This window comes from Cydia splendana, chromosome 3, assembly GCF_910591565.1.
Source record: "Cydia splendana chromosome 3, ilCydSple1.2, whole genome shotgun sequence".
Taxonomy (NCBI): Eukaryota; Metazoa; Arthropoda; class Insecta; order Lepidoptera; family Tortricidae; genus Cydia; species Cydia splendana.
Genome location: NC_085962.1, coordinates 445,376 through 463,897, shown reverse-complemented (window position 1 = coordinate 463,897; position 18,522 = coordinate 445,376). Strand labels below are relative to the sequence as shown.

Below are 18,522 nucleotides of genomic sequence, written 5' to 3'. Positions count from 1 at the left end.
TTCTTTGTTCAAACATTTTAACTTTATACAGCGTGATTCAGGAGACGTGAGCAGGACTAATACTGCGCATTTTGTAAATTATAAGCAACTGTTTCGTATCAGTATTAGTGAGGTTAACGTAAATTTTCTAGTTGTGCTGAAAAAAAAAAGTTATTAATTTATTTACGACATGCATGGTCACCCTAAAATTAGAATACTAAACTACCGATATTCTGTGTCAAATTGAATGTCATCACTGTCATCACGGTCTGGTTACTTTTGAAAACTCGTATCTCACTCAAGTTTGGCAATTTATTTTCTTCGTAATGAAAATGCTCTCATTACGGTTAAAGAGGTTTTATGTTTATTAATTAGGTCTTGTAGGGTGACCATGATTGTAGGGGATTAAATTTGCCCTCACCAAAAGGTTAAAAAATAGGAAAAAGTGTGGTTGTTTCACCTAAATACTACGGTGATCGATCAATTATCAGTTACTGAGTGTGCAGGATTAGTCCTGCTCACGTCTCATGAATCACCCTGTATACATAAATGCACAAAATATTATGTATTGACATCAATAATCAGTCAGAGGTAGGGATATATAAGGGAAGTAATTAATGATCAGCCGTTTTTAAAAATAATCTGTTAAATAAATAGCCATTAAATCATTTGGACCGCATACAAAAATTTTGCTGGCAATAAATAAAAATCTAGCTACAACTCTTGTACAGCAAATAATTCACAAACGGTCAACATAATATATGACACCCATAATATAATACTTATAAAAAATATATGCTCTAAATTTAATCTCTAGTGAATAATTTAAAGAGAATCTTTTCATTTTTCACGACTAACCATTTCCTAACATTCACCATCATTATCGCATAAAACACAGTTCATTATCGCCCTAGGGCAGTAAACAGAAAATAACTAGACTCTAGTTTCCTTAATGAGGAGCCATTAAGCTCTCAGATATTTATGGCGCCAATTATTAAAACCTAAATTACGTTCTAACAATAATTAGAAGTTTTACAAGGAGCCAGATTCAGATTTAAGAGCCCATCAACGTGCACACTAGCGCCACTGCTAAATAACCGTGATTATTTAAATGTAACGAAAGATAATTAAAAAAGGGAGTGTATTGTGTATTTAAGTACCTTTTGAATACATCAAACAAGTTGTTATGTTGCTGGATTCGTCTTAAAATTTGTTATGGTTTTGGTATTTTTTTGATACGACCTTGAAGATCGCACGCTGATTGGTGCATGCGAAATGAAGTGAATGTCGTGCGTGAGATACGCACCTATCACCAAGACACCAATATATGTTTTTTCCAAAATGAGTAAATTATGAATATTGTTCACCTACCTATAGTTTACTTAGAAACACAGAGTTATATACGTTTACAGAAATAATACAGAATACACAGTATAACATATTTAGAACTGTACTACGTATTATATTAAAGTTAAATAATTTTATAGAATTGGAGCATAATTACCCCCGGGTGATCAAAGTAGGACTATTTTCGGCATATTTCTTTTTTATTTAATTATTTTGACGATACTTAGTCGGAATGAATGTGATTTTACATCTGTAATACCTATTATAATCTGAAGTTTTCCCAGACGCGACTTCAAACTCTGTAATTTAATCAAGCTTTTGATCACAAGAAGTTTGTGTTGTTTGAAATAAATCACCTCTCAGTTTCACATTAATCATGCCCTTTACAACAAAATGAGTCAAAAATAATAAATTATTTAGAGTTATTTTAGTTTAAAGAATATTATATTTATTGACTCATCATCATCATCGTCATCATATCAGCCAGAGGACGTCCACTGCTGGACATAGGCCTCTCCCAAAGAGTGCCACAATGACCGGTCCTGCGCCACCCGCATCCAGCGGACTCCCGCGACATTTACCAGGTAGTCAGTCCACCTTGTGGAGGGTCTACCCACGCTGCGCCTTCCGCTACGTGGTCGCCACTCGAGAACCTTTCCGCCCCAACGGCCATCGGTTCTACGGGCAATGTGCCCCGCCCACTGCCACTTAAGTTTAGCGATTCAGAGGGCTACATCGGTTACTTTGGTTCTGCTGCGGATGGCCTCATTTCTGATGCGATCACGCAGAGAGACTCCAAGCATAGCCCTCTCCATTGCCCTTTGGGTGACTTTGAGCCTTCTTATGAGGCACACAGTAAGCGGCCACGTTTGAGACACTGCGGAATATTGGACAAAAAGATGTGCCGTAGCTTACCAAACGCTGCCCAACCGAGTAGGATTCGTCGATTAACCTCTTTCTCGAAGTTGGACCTACCTAACTGGACAGTCTGTCCTAGGTGTATATAATCGTCTACAACTTCAAGTGTAAAGTCTCCGATTGTAACAGGAGTTGGTGCTACACGGGCATTTGATATGATATTCGTCTTGTCCATGTTCATCCTCAGACCAACTCGCTCGGAAGCGTCAACTCGTTCCAAAGGAATTTCTTTTAAACCTGACTTCATATTTCCCTATAAGGATTGTCCTTGATCCCAAATTTAAAGTGAAATCTATCTCGAGGGCCATGAGAAACGCGTTTCGTTCCAAGCGAAATCATTGAACGATGATTCTTCATGTGTCATTCAATAATATTTATTTGTTAAAAGCATATCTACAGGGTGATTCAGGAGACGTGAGCAGGACTAATACTGCGCATTTCGTAGATTATAAGCAACACTTTCGTATCAGTATTAGTGAGGTTAACGTTAATTTTCTAGTCGTGTTGAAAAAAAAAGTTATTAATTTATTTACGACATGCGTGGTCGCCCTAAAATTAGAATACTAAACTACCGATATTCTGTGTCAAATTGAATGTCACCACTGTCATCGCGGTCTGGTTACTTTTGAAAACTCGTATCTCACTCAAGTTTGACAGTTTATTTTCTTCGTAATCAAAAATTAAAGAGGTTTTATGCTTATTAATTAGGTCTTGTAGGGTGACCATGATTGTGGAGGATTAAATTTGCCCTAACCAAAAAGTAAAAAAATAGGAAAAAATCTGGCTGTTTCACCTAAATACGACGGTGATCGATCAATTATCAGTTACTGAGTGTGCAGGATTAGTCCTGCTCACGTCTCATGAATCACCCTGTATACTTATAATTAATCGAAGTAATAATTAAATACAGCAATAAGTATGAAAAAAAATATAAAAAAATTAACATAAATAATTAAATAACAACAACAATTAAATATATTATTATGTATTAATAGAAAATATGACGTAATTTTACGGCATTATCAAAATATTTATCAAGTACTTAGTAACTAGTCTATTATATATTTTTTTTTGATTTCCTGTCTAATAGTTTAATATCGCAACAATTTTTGAATAACTATTAAAAAATAATAACATAGGTAATCTAATGCTCTGCCGTGCACTACTTAGACAACAGTAAGTGCTACTTTTGCGATTTTTTTGTTTTTTCTTGATTTTGGACCACCATGTCAAGACGCACACATGTATATAGTCCACGTGCGATTATGATAATGGGAACATATAAAAATCGCAGCATCCATGTACAGTAAATCAGAAGAATTTAGTAAATTATTGAGGTATAACTAACTAAACTGCAGTAATAAAGTTGTCGGCTGTGAATTTTGAGACTTTACTGATTAAAATACAGTAAATGTCTCACGTTAATCCTATATTAACAAGTAAAGAGAAGTTAATACTTACGCCAAAAACTGTTTAAAATGCAGTACAATATAAATGTTCTAAAATATTTGTACTGTGTTTGAAATGTAATTGATTTTTCAGCATAGTTACTAATTAAAATGCAGTAAACTAAGCTCACTTACTGTGATTTAAACTGTCGTTTCGCTTTTTCAAATGTATTTACTGCCTGAGACCTGTACGGTTACCATCAGTTTGTCACTGACATAAACGCCGTCGAGAACGTAATTTACTTTCTATACATCTCGCTCGCACTCGCATATTAGTGCAAACGGGATGTATAGAAAGTAAATTACGTTCTCGACGGCGTTTATGTCAGTGACAAACTGATGGTAACCGTACAGAGATATGTAACTAGCTTTCAAGTGTCGTTTCATTTAGATAGATTAGCCACATTGTAGGACAAAAGTTGTCAAACACGGTCCTTAATAATCCCCTATCCTCTTAAAGCCCGATGTGCCCGCAGTTCGATGAAATTTAAATCATATTCAATTGGAACAGAGTCGTTCAATCTTTTTTTTTTTGTAATAATGGATATTCTTGTATAAATGTATGTGAAAGCTTTTTATTACTAGTATTTTTATTCAGTAGCCTTACCACGACTTTGACACTGACATATTCGCTAACGTCAGCGTAACCTACTTTCTATACAACATCGCAGACCCGTATGAACGAGATGTATTGTTAGAAAGTTATGCACAGGCTAGCGAATATGTCAGTGTCACGTCAGTGTCAACTTCGTGGTAAGACTACAGCATGTAGACGAGAAAATAAAGATCTCATTTTTATTGAATTTGTATGTGACATAGTCAAAAGTTAGATTATATTAATCTGTAGGAATTGATTATAAAGATTGAGTGCCATGGAAGAAGTCTGATTTTTATGATAGGTACTCTACGGGTTACTACTACTAATTCCAACTACATAGTAAGAGATACTTATTTAATTTTTTATGATTGATGTGTTTTTTGTATGTATATACATTCGTGTATTTTTATAAACATACCTTATTTGTACCACGAAGTGTTGGTATCTCGAAGTAATCAATCAATATATATACTAAGTAAAGTAAATAGTTATGAATACTGTACTTTAGCTTGCAATTCATTCAAGTAGCTATTAGTGTACGAGGGTTGTTTACAGTAATCCGCTTTTTTACTGCACTTTATTCTGCATTTATTGTGTTTTTACTTCTTTCCGAGGGTACAGTAAAACTGTAAAATTTTGAAACATAGCAATAATTTATTCAATAATTGTTAAAATAAAAAAGTGTTCACGTATTCGTATTTCATGTATTCCATGCTATATTTTGACATTCAAGCATTTGTAAATAATCATCGAGACCACCAAAAAAAAAACGGTTGAAAGGGTTTTTTGCGTTTTTCTCAAAACTCACTTTTTGCACTTACTGTTGTTTAAGTATTGCACGGCAGCATTATTATCGAAACTATTCAGTTCAAGTGTGCTTAGCGACAGGTAGTAAAATAGTGATTCGTTTTACAAGGGGGCTAAGTTGACTGTTCAAGCCCCCGTGCTAATATTGATAACCGAGCAAGATTCCTTAAATTGAATCACAAACGTAACGAGTGGTCCGAAAAGTGGAATCCTCAGAGTTTCAAGGCACGAGGCTGGAAAAAACCGAGTGTAACGTAACATTTTTCACCTCACCAACGCAAGGAAAAAACTAATTTCATTTCTCATCAGTTTCTAAATAATAACGTGAGCCTTTTAGGAGCTGGTGTGGCGAAAATGACTTTGTCGTCGTCGACCGCAATCTAGTGTGAAAGTAGATAAAGCCACTTGACGTAACAATGGTGACTCTAATATATCATAGGTGTAATAACAGAGATTACAATATATGTGACGTTTTCAACCAAAAGGTACATTGCCGGTTGTCGATAAGGTTGATTTCCCTGAATCTATATGGAAATAGCGCCTTATTGACAACCATTAAAAACCCTTTTAGTTGAAAATCGCACAATTGGCACATATAATCTTTAGGTGATGTGTCAGGCTAAGAATATATTAGATTGACCATCTTACAATGGTTAATTAGATAGCAAAATTGACGCCTCTTACGTCAGCGTCAAGCGATTTCATCGGCATGTTTCATAGCCTTGAGAATATTAATTGTCCGACGTGATCTATCCCAAGCAGCTGGGCTTAAAAAATCAATTTGGGCTGAATCCGAGGCTCAGCTATTAAAATTGCCTTCTTATCGACTTGGGCCTGTAAGTAATAGACTTTTCACAGAGTAGATCGGTTGCCCAAAGCTAATTTCAAGTACTTAGTACTTGATTAAATTTCAAATTTTATGGAAAAGTAAAAAATAAAGGTTCCGCTACTTCCGCAGTATTAAAACGCATTTTTTTTTCATATTAAGGTAATAATAATAATATAAGATTCCTTGTAGCCATATAACTATAACGAATATACAAGGAATCTTATATTATTATTTATAATAATTTGATATCTAATTTTGAAATAATGAGTCCTGCCGAATTTAATTTACTGACATTTTCACGAAATTAAACCCGGTGGTAGTTTTGGACATTTACATGTACAGTTGTGAATTGCATAATTTGAAGATATAATTTTAAATGGAAAAGAGGTACCGTAAAATGTACCTATTTCGCTCCTCACTGGAGTTCGTTATTGTGTTCCAACAGTCTTTATACCTATATCCTCGTATGACCCAGCATATAAAGTTTTCATATTTTTAATTTGAACCTTATTCTATAAGTAAATTGGAACGAATTTCGTTTGTTTTGAAAAACAATGAAACAAAAGAAATGCTACTTTATTTGGTTCGTGAAAGGTTAAAATTAGATTGCATGATTATGTACATTGTAATGTACATTTAGTCTCAGGAGGGTATGCAAACTATACCACAACCTGATTAAATAAAAGTGTTACTACGTGATAGAAGTGCTGGTATACTATATTATATCAGCATTATAAATATATATCAAAATACCCACCTCAAAATAATAATTTTAAATTAAATTTTGAGTTTCTGGGCATATTTTGAAGCAAAATAGGCACATTGGTAAAAATAATTTATTTCTTACAATCCAATACCTTTAATACTGTTCTTGCAAATACTCTTTCGAATCCCCAAACACTTAAAAACCCCTAATGTCATTACCCTGGCACCATGATTAATACTATTCCATATCCCAAAACACTTTAAACCCCTAATGTCATTACCGAGTCATCTATCATCTTTTAATTTCCCGCATTTTTCATCCACTCATCTCTGTCATCTCTCCGTGTAGGGTTACCAGTTACAAGGTATAAGGATGCCGATATTTAAAATTGTTCGTGTTTAAAAAAAAATACCGACATACCATCGCATAGCACGTCGGTTAAAATAAAGTTAAATTATTTGTCTAGCAAAATTGTTTAAAAACGAAATAATTGCATTTCTTTTTTAATTTTTAGGGTTCCGTACCCGAAGGGTAAAACGGGACCCTATTACTAAGACTCCGCTGTCCGTCCGTCCGTCCGTCCGTCTATCTGTCACTAGGCTGTATCTCACGAACCGTTTTCACAGATGATGTATTTCTGTTGCCGCTATAACAACAAATACTAAAAACAGAATAAAATAAAGATTTAAGTGGGGCTCCCATACAACAAACGTGATTTTTGACCGAAGTTAAGCAACGTCGGGCGGGGTCAGTACTTGGATGGGTGACCGTTTTTGAAGTGAAAACTTCTTTAGCGGCGCTGAGCACTTTTTGAGGTGGGGAAAAAATGATAAACTCGGGACAGCGTAACGCGTAACGCGAAGGCGCCTCTCTTTCTACCGCACGGCGAAAATGTATGCCTGAGCCGGCTGTTTCATGTAGGCGGCGCAGGGCGCTTGCGTGACTTCCCAACTAACATTAGGCGCTAAATTTAAGGGTTACAAGAGATTTATATAAGCGCCTATTTACTCTTTAGGTGTTGTTAGCACTCTAAAAATAGGAGTTATAGCCGGCTATAACCCCGTTTTAACCCCGGATTGGGCACAAATTTTATCACCGTAAGATTTATAACAGTGCTACAGTAGGGTTAGGGGATAAAAAAAGAGACATAAGAGCGGTATAGTGGAGCTACAATAGTGTTAATTAATTCTTTAGGAGCTATATGGGTTGCATATAGGTGACTACAAACTGTTGTAGTAGAAGAGCGCTAAAGTAGTGCTGTAATAGCGTTGATTAACAACTTAGGATTTAAAAGGGTGCCAAATAAGCGACTACTAACTGTTTGAGTAGTAGTGTAGAGCTATATAGTTGATACTTTCAGCTTTAGATGGTATATTAGCATTTAAAGTCAATATTTGTAACACTCAAGAAGGTGATTGCACATTTTTTCCTTAGCCCTGACTGCTTTGGTTGCAGATGTTTCCATTTTGTATTATTATTTGTAAGCTTGCACTGTGACAGCTTGAAGTGAAATGTAATGGCGGATAAATAAAAGCAAATAATTATTTTAGTTCACCGATGCCGGTGTTATCTGCGGATTTATGATGGCGAAATTAATTACACTGTCAATAACTATATGTATTACTAACAAAATTTTAAAGGGCCTCTGATCCTTTGCATATTTATCTGAATATAATATTTTATAAATTGTGGTCCACCGTATTTAATTTTCGCAAAATTACACAATATACGTGAAGTCCGGTTTTAAATACAACAATACTAACATTATGTCTATATTGAGTAAAATTATCGATTTTTATTAAGTATTTACGTTCTAATTAACAATTTTTGTTTTGCTTATTGATTCATCGGTCATACCTCTCACCCTCCCTCTCACGCGCCTTCGATACTGCCGACCACGGGCTTGTAGCAGACAAACTTAAGCATTACGGTATCCGTGGCCCTGCACTTAATCTTTTGCTTTCGTTTATGACCGGTAGGACCCAAGTGGTCGTCGGAGGATGCGGCAGCGTCACATCATCGGAGCGCCAAAACCTATTGGGGGTCCCGCAGGGGTCCTGCCTCTCAAACACCCTCTTCAGCATCCTTCTCAACGACCTACCGCTGGCAGTAAAAGGCGCGGATATCTACATGTACGCCGACGATGTCACGGCAGTTATAAGTACGCCTACGAAAAATGAACTAGGCGCTGCCGTAAACAGCATAGTACTGCAGCTTAACGAGTGGTTTAAAACAAACGGTTTGGCACTAAACAAAAACAAGACCTGTTTCATGATAATCAAATTAAACGGCCACCCCAGTGAAAGCCTACGCGTGTGTGCAGACGACTCCCCCATACAGCAAGTGTCCTGTACTCGCTTGCTCGGGTTCCACCTCGACAGCGCGTTTACATGGGAGCAGCACATAGATGAGGTGTGCAGCCGATTGGGTAAGGCATGTTTCGCACTGCGCCGCCTGGCACGAACAGCCGGCCGGGCCGCGGTGCGGGAATGCTACTTTGCTACGGTCCACTCGTTACTAACATACGGTACGGAGCTGTGGGCCCAAGCTGCTGATTGGTACCGCGTTTTCTCCTCTCCAGAAGCGAGCACTCCGCGGTATGGCCGGCAAGCCCAACGACGCCCCTGCCCGCGATCTCTTTATAGATTTTAAAATCATGCCCCTACCCTGTATACTTATACAACAGGTATCTGTGTTCACATACGTCAATCGAGAGCTATTTAAATGCAGAGGTACAAATCCCAAGTACCCCCTACGTAGCAATAAATACGCAGATAGATTAGTAGCAGAGCGTCACAGACTAGCGAAGTCGGCGAAATCGGTCTATTGTCTCGGACCATTAGTATTTAACCGCCTCCCGGAATGCGTCAGAAATGCAACTTCCACCGCCGGTTTTAAATCTAAATTAAACAAGTGGCTCCTTACTAATATGTTTTACGACTATAATGAATTTTTTGACATGCCACTTAGCTTATAATATAATGATAAATTGTGAATTTTAATGTAACACATAAACAATAATGAATCTTAAATATATAGTAAAATGAATGTAATATAATGATATAAATGTATACGTAATTAATTTCCAAATTGTAAATTTGTCTGATGTCTAAAAAATCCCAACTTACCATGTTTGTGTATGTAGGTGAAAAATATATACTAAATGTACTATTTAACTAAACAGACTTGTAACCATTGTTACCAATAAACTTTCATTTTCATTTTCATTTTCATTCATATTAACATGGCGCTATAGGCTTAGGTTGTAAGTAAGACTCTAATAACACTATAAGATGTACTAAGGTATTGAATAACGCCCGTCTGCGACTACATGATCTATAAAAGTGACTCATAACTTCTCTTTTCGACTGTAAGTGAGACAAGAGAGTTAAGAAGCGATTGCGAGTAACGGAGCTATAAAAGAGTTTTTATCGCCTGTTTAGAACCTTAAGTGAAAATTGCAGCTGCTTATTACTCATATAGATGTTAAGGTGGTAGAATTCACTTTGAGCTATAACACTAGCTGCTTAAGATCCATTATAGCGGCCAAAACGGCTACTGTGGATCTTAAAGCTATACATGGACTTCTTAAAGACCTTGATGTCACCAGAGCCTGTAAGCTTAGAGTATATAGCTATTCTCCAGCCGTTATATGTCTTTAGGTGATAAAATAAGTGCTAAGTGTCGCCTAATTGTTTGTTGGGTTATGTCATGTGTGACGGACAATGTTATTCACCAAAGAACTTTAGTCATAACGTATCATAATCAGGTCAATTATTTAAAACTGGACTTTTATATTAAGCAATAAAGCTCAATGTTCTAATCTTGTACGGGCTGAAAATCGAGGATCTCACAGTTACATTCTAACTTTATATCACTCCAATATAATTCAATAATTCAATAAAGTCTCATCTTGATGAAATCGCTAATAAAAGTGAACTCTAGCACTGGTGAATAAAACTCAAAATATCATGACCAAATATATTTAGATGCGAGGTCTGCAAGGTAACTTTACAATTTCTATTCGAATTTTAAACAATTAACGCTACAAATTTAAGTTCACTGGCCAGCAATTTCGGAACTAAAGTTTTTCAATAGAAAGGAGGATGGGTCAATTATACATAGTGCTGCAAACATTTTGGACTAGTTATTGAGTTTTCACTTCTGTCGGCACTCCCGGAGTGCAACCCGTTGTTTTTTTTTTGCCGTTTTTTGCATTATGGTACGTAACCCTTCGTGCGCGAGTCCGACTCGCACTTGTTTTAATATGTAAACTTTTTTCTTTACACCATTAGTATGCTTTACTGTTCGTCCCGAATCGTCATTGAAGATGAATCGTCAACGATAACAGAATGTAGGCTAGCTCAAAACTACAATGACAAAGATTGTTACTTGGGCATATAGTTGATAATTATTAACTATAACAAGGGTTTGTGTATCAAAAGTAGAGGACAATATTTTAATTTTAAATATCATTCTGTAAAATATTATGTGTAAGTAAATTGTCAACTTACAATATATTTTTTTATGGTATTTAACAATTGCTATGATTATTTTTACTCAAAACGTACACTTGTGTAAAAGTGCCCCTCGGGCCTTTTTATTTAATAACAGGTTTGAAATTGAGCTTAAAAAAAATGGCGTACTGGTAACCCTATCTCCGTCACATTATCGACCATTGTCTACGCTTGACCTATTTCCGCGGAATCCTTCGGTCACGGTTGTGACATAAAACTGTGATAGCAGGAATTTGTTGGAAGGTACACGGTTGTGACATGAAACTGATAGTGGAAATTTGTGGGAAGGTAGATGACGATAGTGATATGAATAATGTTACGATGGGTTAGTGGAAATGGGATTTTTATTTTACATTGTGCTTGTTGTAGTTGAACCCCGAAATTAGGTAAACTAAAAGGGCATTCCACAAACGTCCACTTTATCGAAAACGTGATGCGTATGACATCTACTTAATCTGCAGAAATTTATATTACGAGTACATTATTTAAATGATGGTTGAAGAATTTTTCATGTTTTCTCACCTAATAAAAGTAGATTCGCTTTGACTTTTGTTTTTTTTTTTATCTCGTACACATTTTTATAACAAACATATCTCTTTCCCCCTAGATATATCATAAAAACTCAGCAGTTTCCCCTTCAAGAGATATCCAACGAACTGGCAATAAATCGATTTGTCGACACAATACGAACAACCTACCCCCCTTCCATCTACATATCACACGGTTCCTCTTATTGCTAAAACTATTACAATATTTACATTTACATACCGAAAAATACCTACGCAGTTTAATCTGTAGTGATATAAGGTTGATTTTGGAATAACATTTACAAATTGGGCAGAAAACGTAACATGGATATACACTTCTGATATCGGAGTAAAAAAAAGAATACAGAATGAATTCAAAGCTTGAATCCGCAAAAGGCATATTGAAACTCATATCCTGATATTTTGTGACGGTTCACTGGTATTTCGGATATGTATATTGTGTTGTCGCTTTGCGTGGCGTTATGTGGGGTAATCATGTTCTAGGGTTCCTCAAGGATGCAACCTGAATCTAATTTTTACGACGGTGGATTATTTGCTAGGGGGCGCGGCGCGCTCATTCTTTCTTCCGTGGCTAGGGGCGTAAAGCCAGGAAATTAGAAGAGGACAAAAGATGTGGCGCGCCGCATAAAACTTGCGGCGAAAGAAATAGGTATCGCGTGGGTTTTCACCTATTATCTTAATTACTCAGAAAAAATACTTCTTAATAAGACTTTTGTATTTTAGATCCCTCGACAATGTCACTAGCTATTTTATACTAAAATGATATTACCTACTATGTAATACTCGTAATATATGGACATACAACTGAAAATAAAAAAAAATTAGACATGTTTTCGTTATATTTTTATTAATCCAGATATAGCACTAAATAGAGACGAGTGGAAAAAGAGGGGGAAGGCCTTTGCCCAGCAGTGGGATACAGTGGGCTCTGAATAATAAGTAAGCCCTTGAAAATACAGGCTAGTTTTCGTGTGAATTTTTTACGGCATTTGAAGTCCTTGATTTCTCGATAAAATTAATAAATATGAGAACAAAGACTTTGCGGTAGCCCCCTTTTAAATACTAAAAATTTCAACATATTATGTATGTAAATACAGAGTAATAAAGAGTTTGTGACGTGATTATCGACGTAATGACTAACCCCCTTATTCATAAACGCGCTACAAAGGTTTGTAGCGAAAAGGACAAACGATTATTAGCTAATAGGGAATATTAGACAAAGTTCTGCGTAGATGGCACCTTTGTGGCACATACAGTAAACAAACCACATTGACACATCACACGTCACGTCAATCACATGGCCTACCGCGAAACAAGAAAATCGAAATTTCGTTATCTAATCTCTCTATCACTCTTGCGTATTCGAGCGATAAAGAGGCAGATAACTAAATTTCGATTTTCGCGCTTACCGGTAGGCCCTTGTTAACAAACCGCCTTGATGCATTAATGTCATATTTTATTGTCTGTGAAAACTTGTCAAAAAACAGTTTAAGGCACAGTATGTATAAGTTAGTCTATGAATTTACTGAGTCGGTAGTGCTGCACTCTGGCGGAAGAACATTGTAGTAATATCCCCTATTGAGGTCAATTACCTAATAATCCTTTGTCCTTTTCTGTCATTTTGACTTATGTATTTGTAAGAAAGGGATATAACATAATTTAACCAAAGACATATGTAACTTCGCATAAGACGAATAAAGTCTAAGGAAAAAACGTGCCTCGGAATTCAAGTAAAAGTCATTCTCGAATAGATGGCGCACACACCTTTAGCCTATCCTCGGCTAGATGGCGTGACGACACCGTTTCATATTTAACAATTTTAACACATAGATATCAGTTAATGAACATGGATCAAACTGATATAAAAATAATAAAATCATTTATCCATATACATATATACATTTTTTGATAACTTTATACGTTTTCATTTTGAGTTTTAGTCGTGTGTCGATAGATGGCAGTAAATTTACAGTGACTACAAAATTTACAATGACAGGACCCCTCTATACTATCTATTCTTTTTGATTTAACTAAATCAGGCCCTTAAAGTTTTATGAATAAGGGGCTAAGAATTTGTCTCGTTCTATTTCCATCATGCAGTGTCGAAATTCTATCAATGAACCCTCAACGCGCGTCCGACTCGCACTTGTCCGAATAACAGATGATGGAATGTCGTATATTTTTTTAAATGTGTTAACACTCTTACAATAACATTTGGGCGGTATTCTCATAATAAAGCGATATAATATATTATTATTGCTACGATCCACGAAGAATAAATAAAGACCAGTACGGGTGCGGTGGAATAAAATAAATTGATATCTCGATGTATGTACCTATTTGTGACGTTCTCAAGCAAAAGGTACCACATTGTCACTTGCCATAAGGACGCTCTGACAGGTTCTTCGTATCACGAGCTAATTTCATCCTTATGGTAAGCGACAATGTAGTACCTTTTGCTTGAGAACGTCACATTTTGATTTGATTGGTCTAGTATTTGTTTCATTTCAGTTGAAATGGCCGTTTTGGGTAACTTAAAAAGCGGGGTAATTTTGAAAATGGCTAATATCTATAAAACCAGGAGCATATCGTACTATACATGCTACTGCAAGTACTGCAACGCTTACCAAGGCCTTTTTTGAGTGCCCTTCTTAATAACATAATAATATACCTATTTAGTATATTTTAACTTTGAAACTTAAGCGCCTTACAAAATACACCCATTATCTTAATTTGATGAAAATATACCATATAGTTTTTGAGATACATGGTTGTGACATGCGAAAAGACAGACAAACATTTAAGGGTACCGTTTTGGCCATTTTGTGTACGGAACCCTAAAAATTTTACAACGAGTGAGATGCATGGGTGGGAGATGTTTGTTGTCAGAATGAGATCAAATTGACATCAATCAAGTCCGTATCATTCTCGTTATTTCCAAAATGCCACTAAACTGCGTAAATGATGCCATGATGAATGGGCCCCTTTCGCATTCTATCCCCCTTTCTCTAAAGGGGGTTTAGGTAAGAGTGAAAGAGAAACTTTGATAACAATTGAGGCCTTTTGTAATTATGGTAGTGACACAGCGTATTGTGGTTAGGGATGCGACTTGAGGAATACAATACAATACGAAATATACTCTTTATTGGAATATTTGGAAACTAACCCCCTTAATCGTTTGTCCCTTTCCATCATATCAATACTTCGGAAAGGGACAAACGATTATTATCGACTTGTCAACTTTAGTAGACGTTTATGAATTAGGGGGTAAGGCTTTGTTCTTTAGAATAATCCTTTAGACATTGGTTTCATAACAACTAGAAAAACCAACCAAGTGCGAGTCGAACTCGCCATCCCAGGATTCCACACCTCGCACAATTTTTGAAGTGAAAACTTCTTTAGCGGCGCTGTGCACTTTTTGAGGTGGGGAAAAAATGATAAACTCGAGACAGCGTAAGGCGTAACGCGTAAGGCGTCTCTCCTCTCTTTCTACCGCACGGCGAAAATGTATGCCTGAGCGTGCTGTTTCATGTAGGCGGCGCAGGGCGCTTGCGTGACGTTATGTTATATTATGTGTGACGGACAATGTCATTGTTTTTTCATTTAAATGCCATCTAGTGAATTTCCCTCAAACTGGTATTAATACTCACAGTGATGTGCTTAGGGGTTTCAAGTAATGCGACGATACAACGCTAGATGGCGTTAACCTCAATTATACATAGTGCTGCAGACATTTTGCACTATATGGCCCTGTTATTAATATTTTGAGTTACAATTACAATGTCGTTGAGTTTTCACTTCTGCTGGCACTCCCGGAGTGGAACCCGTTGTTTTTTTTTAACAATGTTTTTTTTGTTAGGTCTGACTCATGCTTCAAAATTCGATTATGCAATAGGTGGTGCAAAAACAAAATACAAAAGCCTTATATGTGTATTAGTTAGGTACTAAATTACAACTTGTTTGGTCCAGTAGTTTCGGAGCAAATAGGCCGCGACACACAGACGCACGAGTGATCCTATGAGAGTTCCATTTTTCTTTTGAAGCACGGAACCCTTTAACATTAAAAAATACTGATTATTTTCATGTTTACTAGTTTCGGGAATGTTCGGGAACGGGAACGTTGCGCCCATCACTACAAGGGGATGACGGGTGCGATTGGGTCCCGTAATTGATGGTTTCGAGATAATTACCACTAGTTTCATGGTTTGTGGTCTAACTACTTACAACAGCGGCTTAGAGTTATTACGAACTAGAGTCTTATTGACCGAGCGAGAGCGAAACTGTTTTCGTAGATAAATACTAAATACCTACATCTGTCCGATAGATTTTTTAATGGTATCAGTTGGTCCGGCTTGTTTAGACTGCCCTATCCACAGACATACAGACACAGATATTCAATCCTTAGATGATTGAATGTCTGTTTGGATATAGTCGGACCAAGAAAAGTCTGCAGCGGATTTGATAGCCCACGCAGTGCAAGTTTAGTGTTATTTTAAACGTCAAACTTCTATGAAATTATGACGTATAAATAACACTTGCACTGCGTGGGCTATCAAATCCGCTGCAGACTTTTCTTGGTCCGACTCTAGGACCCATTGCATTATTAAAGCAATATAAAATTTAATAAATAAATAAATAAATAAATATTAGGGGACATCTTACACAGATCAAACCTAGCCCCAAACTAAGCAAAGCTTGTACTATGGGTACTAGGCGACGATATACATACTTGTATAGATAAATACATACTTATATACATAGAAAACAACCATGACTCAGGAACAAATATTAGTGTTCATCACACAAATAAATGCCCTTACTGGGATTCGAACCCAGGACCATCGGCTTAGCAGACAGGGTCACTATCCACTAGACCAGACCGGTCGTCTAACTAACTAACTCTAACTAATTTAACTACGGAACCCTAAAAACGACAGTCAAAGTCTGACAATCGTACACAAAACACCCCTTACTATTAAACGCTCCGTACGGTAGATCACGAAGCCGTCTTGAAATATGGAATAGGTACAAGTAGGTAAATTGCTATTGTGACAGTAAAATATTGCGATTATGTGCTATACCTACACTTTATTTCATACAATTTATTTTTCAATAAAATGTAAGGAATTGAATAGTGCCATTTTTTAATTCGAAATTAATGAAAATACTTACTTAAATTTCGAGTTCCTACGATTCGGCTTTCTACAGAAGAAAATAATATATATCTAACATATAATATTTTATAAGTCTATATATAGTTCTGAAAGTTCAGTCTAGAGCCATTTTGTTTGGCGAGTTTTCTAAAAAATGCCAAAACCTGCACCGCGAATCTTAAGTCCCGGAATACTTTTTTTACTGCTGTAATTAATAATTAAAATAATATATTCTCCAAAGGCTTAAGTCTTTACCAACACTAAAAAGATTTGACTTTGAACAGGTAATTAGAAAAAAAAGTGCCTAGTAGGCAGTTCCTGTTTAATTACGTAATTTGTCAATAGCCTTTAATTTAGAAATCATTATTAATTAAATAATTGCTTTAGATTAGTAGCGAGCTACTAGAGATAAATAAAATTAATTATACCGTTAAGAACATTAATTATGTTTTAAATATGTCGTGTTAATTAATGGTACAGTCAAATAATTTAATATCAGTACAATTTCGTACCTTGTCACAGTGACAATCAATATGATAGTCGCTAGGGACCTCGTACTATTATCACTTTGACAAGGTATGAAATAATACTGAAAGTCGGCGCTTTCCCGGCAATAAAATTGAAAAATAGTGTAAATATAATCTAAACTCACCTGAAAGTCAGCGTAGTGAGCGGTCGGTAAGACTTGTGGCTCCCCGGATCACTCATCGGCGTGCCCCAGAAGTCATTCTTAAACACTGTCACAACCGTGTTCGTTCCCGTCACATCCCCGTTCGTGACTACAGCCGGAATGTCGTCATGAACGAAGTCACCGTTCAAACTGTTAGAATACGTTATAGCAGCTATAGAAGCTACTAGAGTATAAATTATCCAGTCGTTATCACACATGACTTTTTTTGGTTCTTCGCGAACGGGTGGTAATTGCCGACGACGCATTTTGTTTTTGGTCACTTCACTTTTTCGTCACTCGCATTGGTTTTATGACTTTCACTTTTGTTTATCACTTGCACTTGTATTATTTACTCGTTATTTGTTGTTTATATAATCGAAAGGCTAGTAAAAAATAGATACAATAAAGTATTTGCGTTCTTGCTAACAGTATAATACAATACCCATCTATTAAAATAATAGAAGACAAAAATGATTTCAACGAGGCTGGAAGCTGTACCGCGTATGCGTACTTAGTTAACTTAGTATATAATATTGTCATGAAATGATTCTATTAATCATTACCTAAATAATTTCATTATTGGTATTTTTATACTTACTGTTCGTATTTAAAAAAAGAACTGATATAAGTAATGTTAAACACTTAACTATTTTCTTTTCCATTTTTTATCCGGGTCATATCAAAAGCAAAACAAACATCATATCACCTCAACTACAATGTACTTCCACATCAGCGTTGCCGGACCAAACGCCCAGTTCACCCGGACGCTTACCCGGTCTGTCTGGGTCACGAATACCCGGGTGTCATCCATCAAATGGACGTATCGTATTAACAGCAAGTAACTGATCATTCGAAAACCGTAACGCAACGGCGTAAGAGCTACCAATAATCAGTAAAGTGGTCTGCTAGTACAATGTCACATTATACTTGTGATTCTGAAACATGAGATTTTGAGGGATTTATCATTTTGTTATTTTATTTAAAGTATACAAACATATATAC

The 18,522-nt window shown here is 36.2% G+C and overlaps 1 protein-coding gene across 1 annotated transcript in view; it reads right to left on the bottom strand.

Moving 5' to 3' along the window:
* Positions 1-17,847, bottom strand: part of LOC134806393 (protein O-mannosyl-transferase TMTC1-like) — a 268,478-nt gene extending 250,631 nt beyond the window's left edge. The window contains exon 1 of the mRNA XM_063779647.1: positions 17,503-17,847. Coding sequence (XP_063635717.1) covers positions 17,503-17,786 — 284 coding nt within the window. The 5' untranslated portion in view covers positions 17,787-17,847. The remainder of the gene's footprint in view (positions 1-17,502) is intronic.
* Positions 17,848-18,522: the final 675 nt, after the last annotated feature.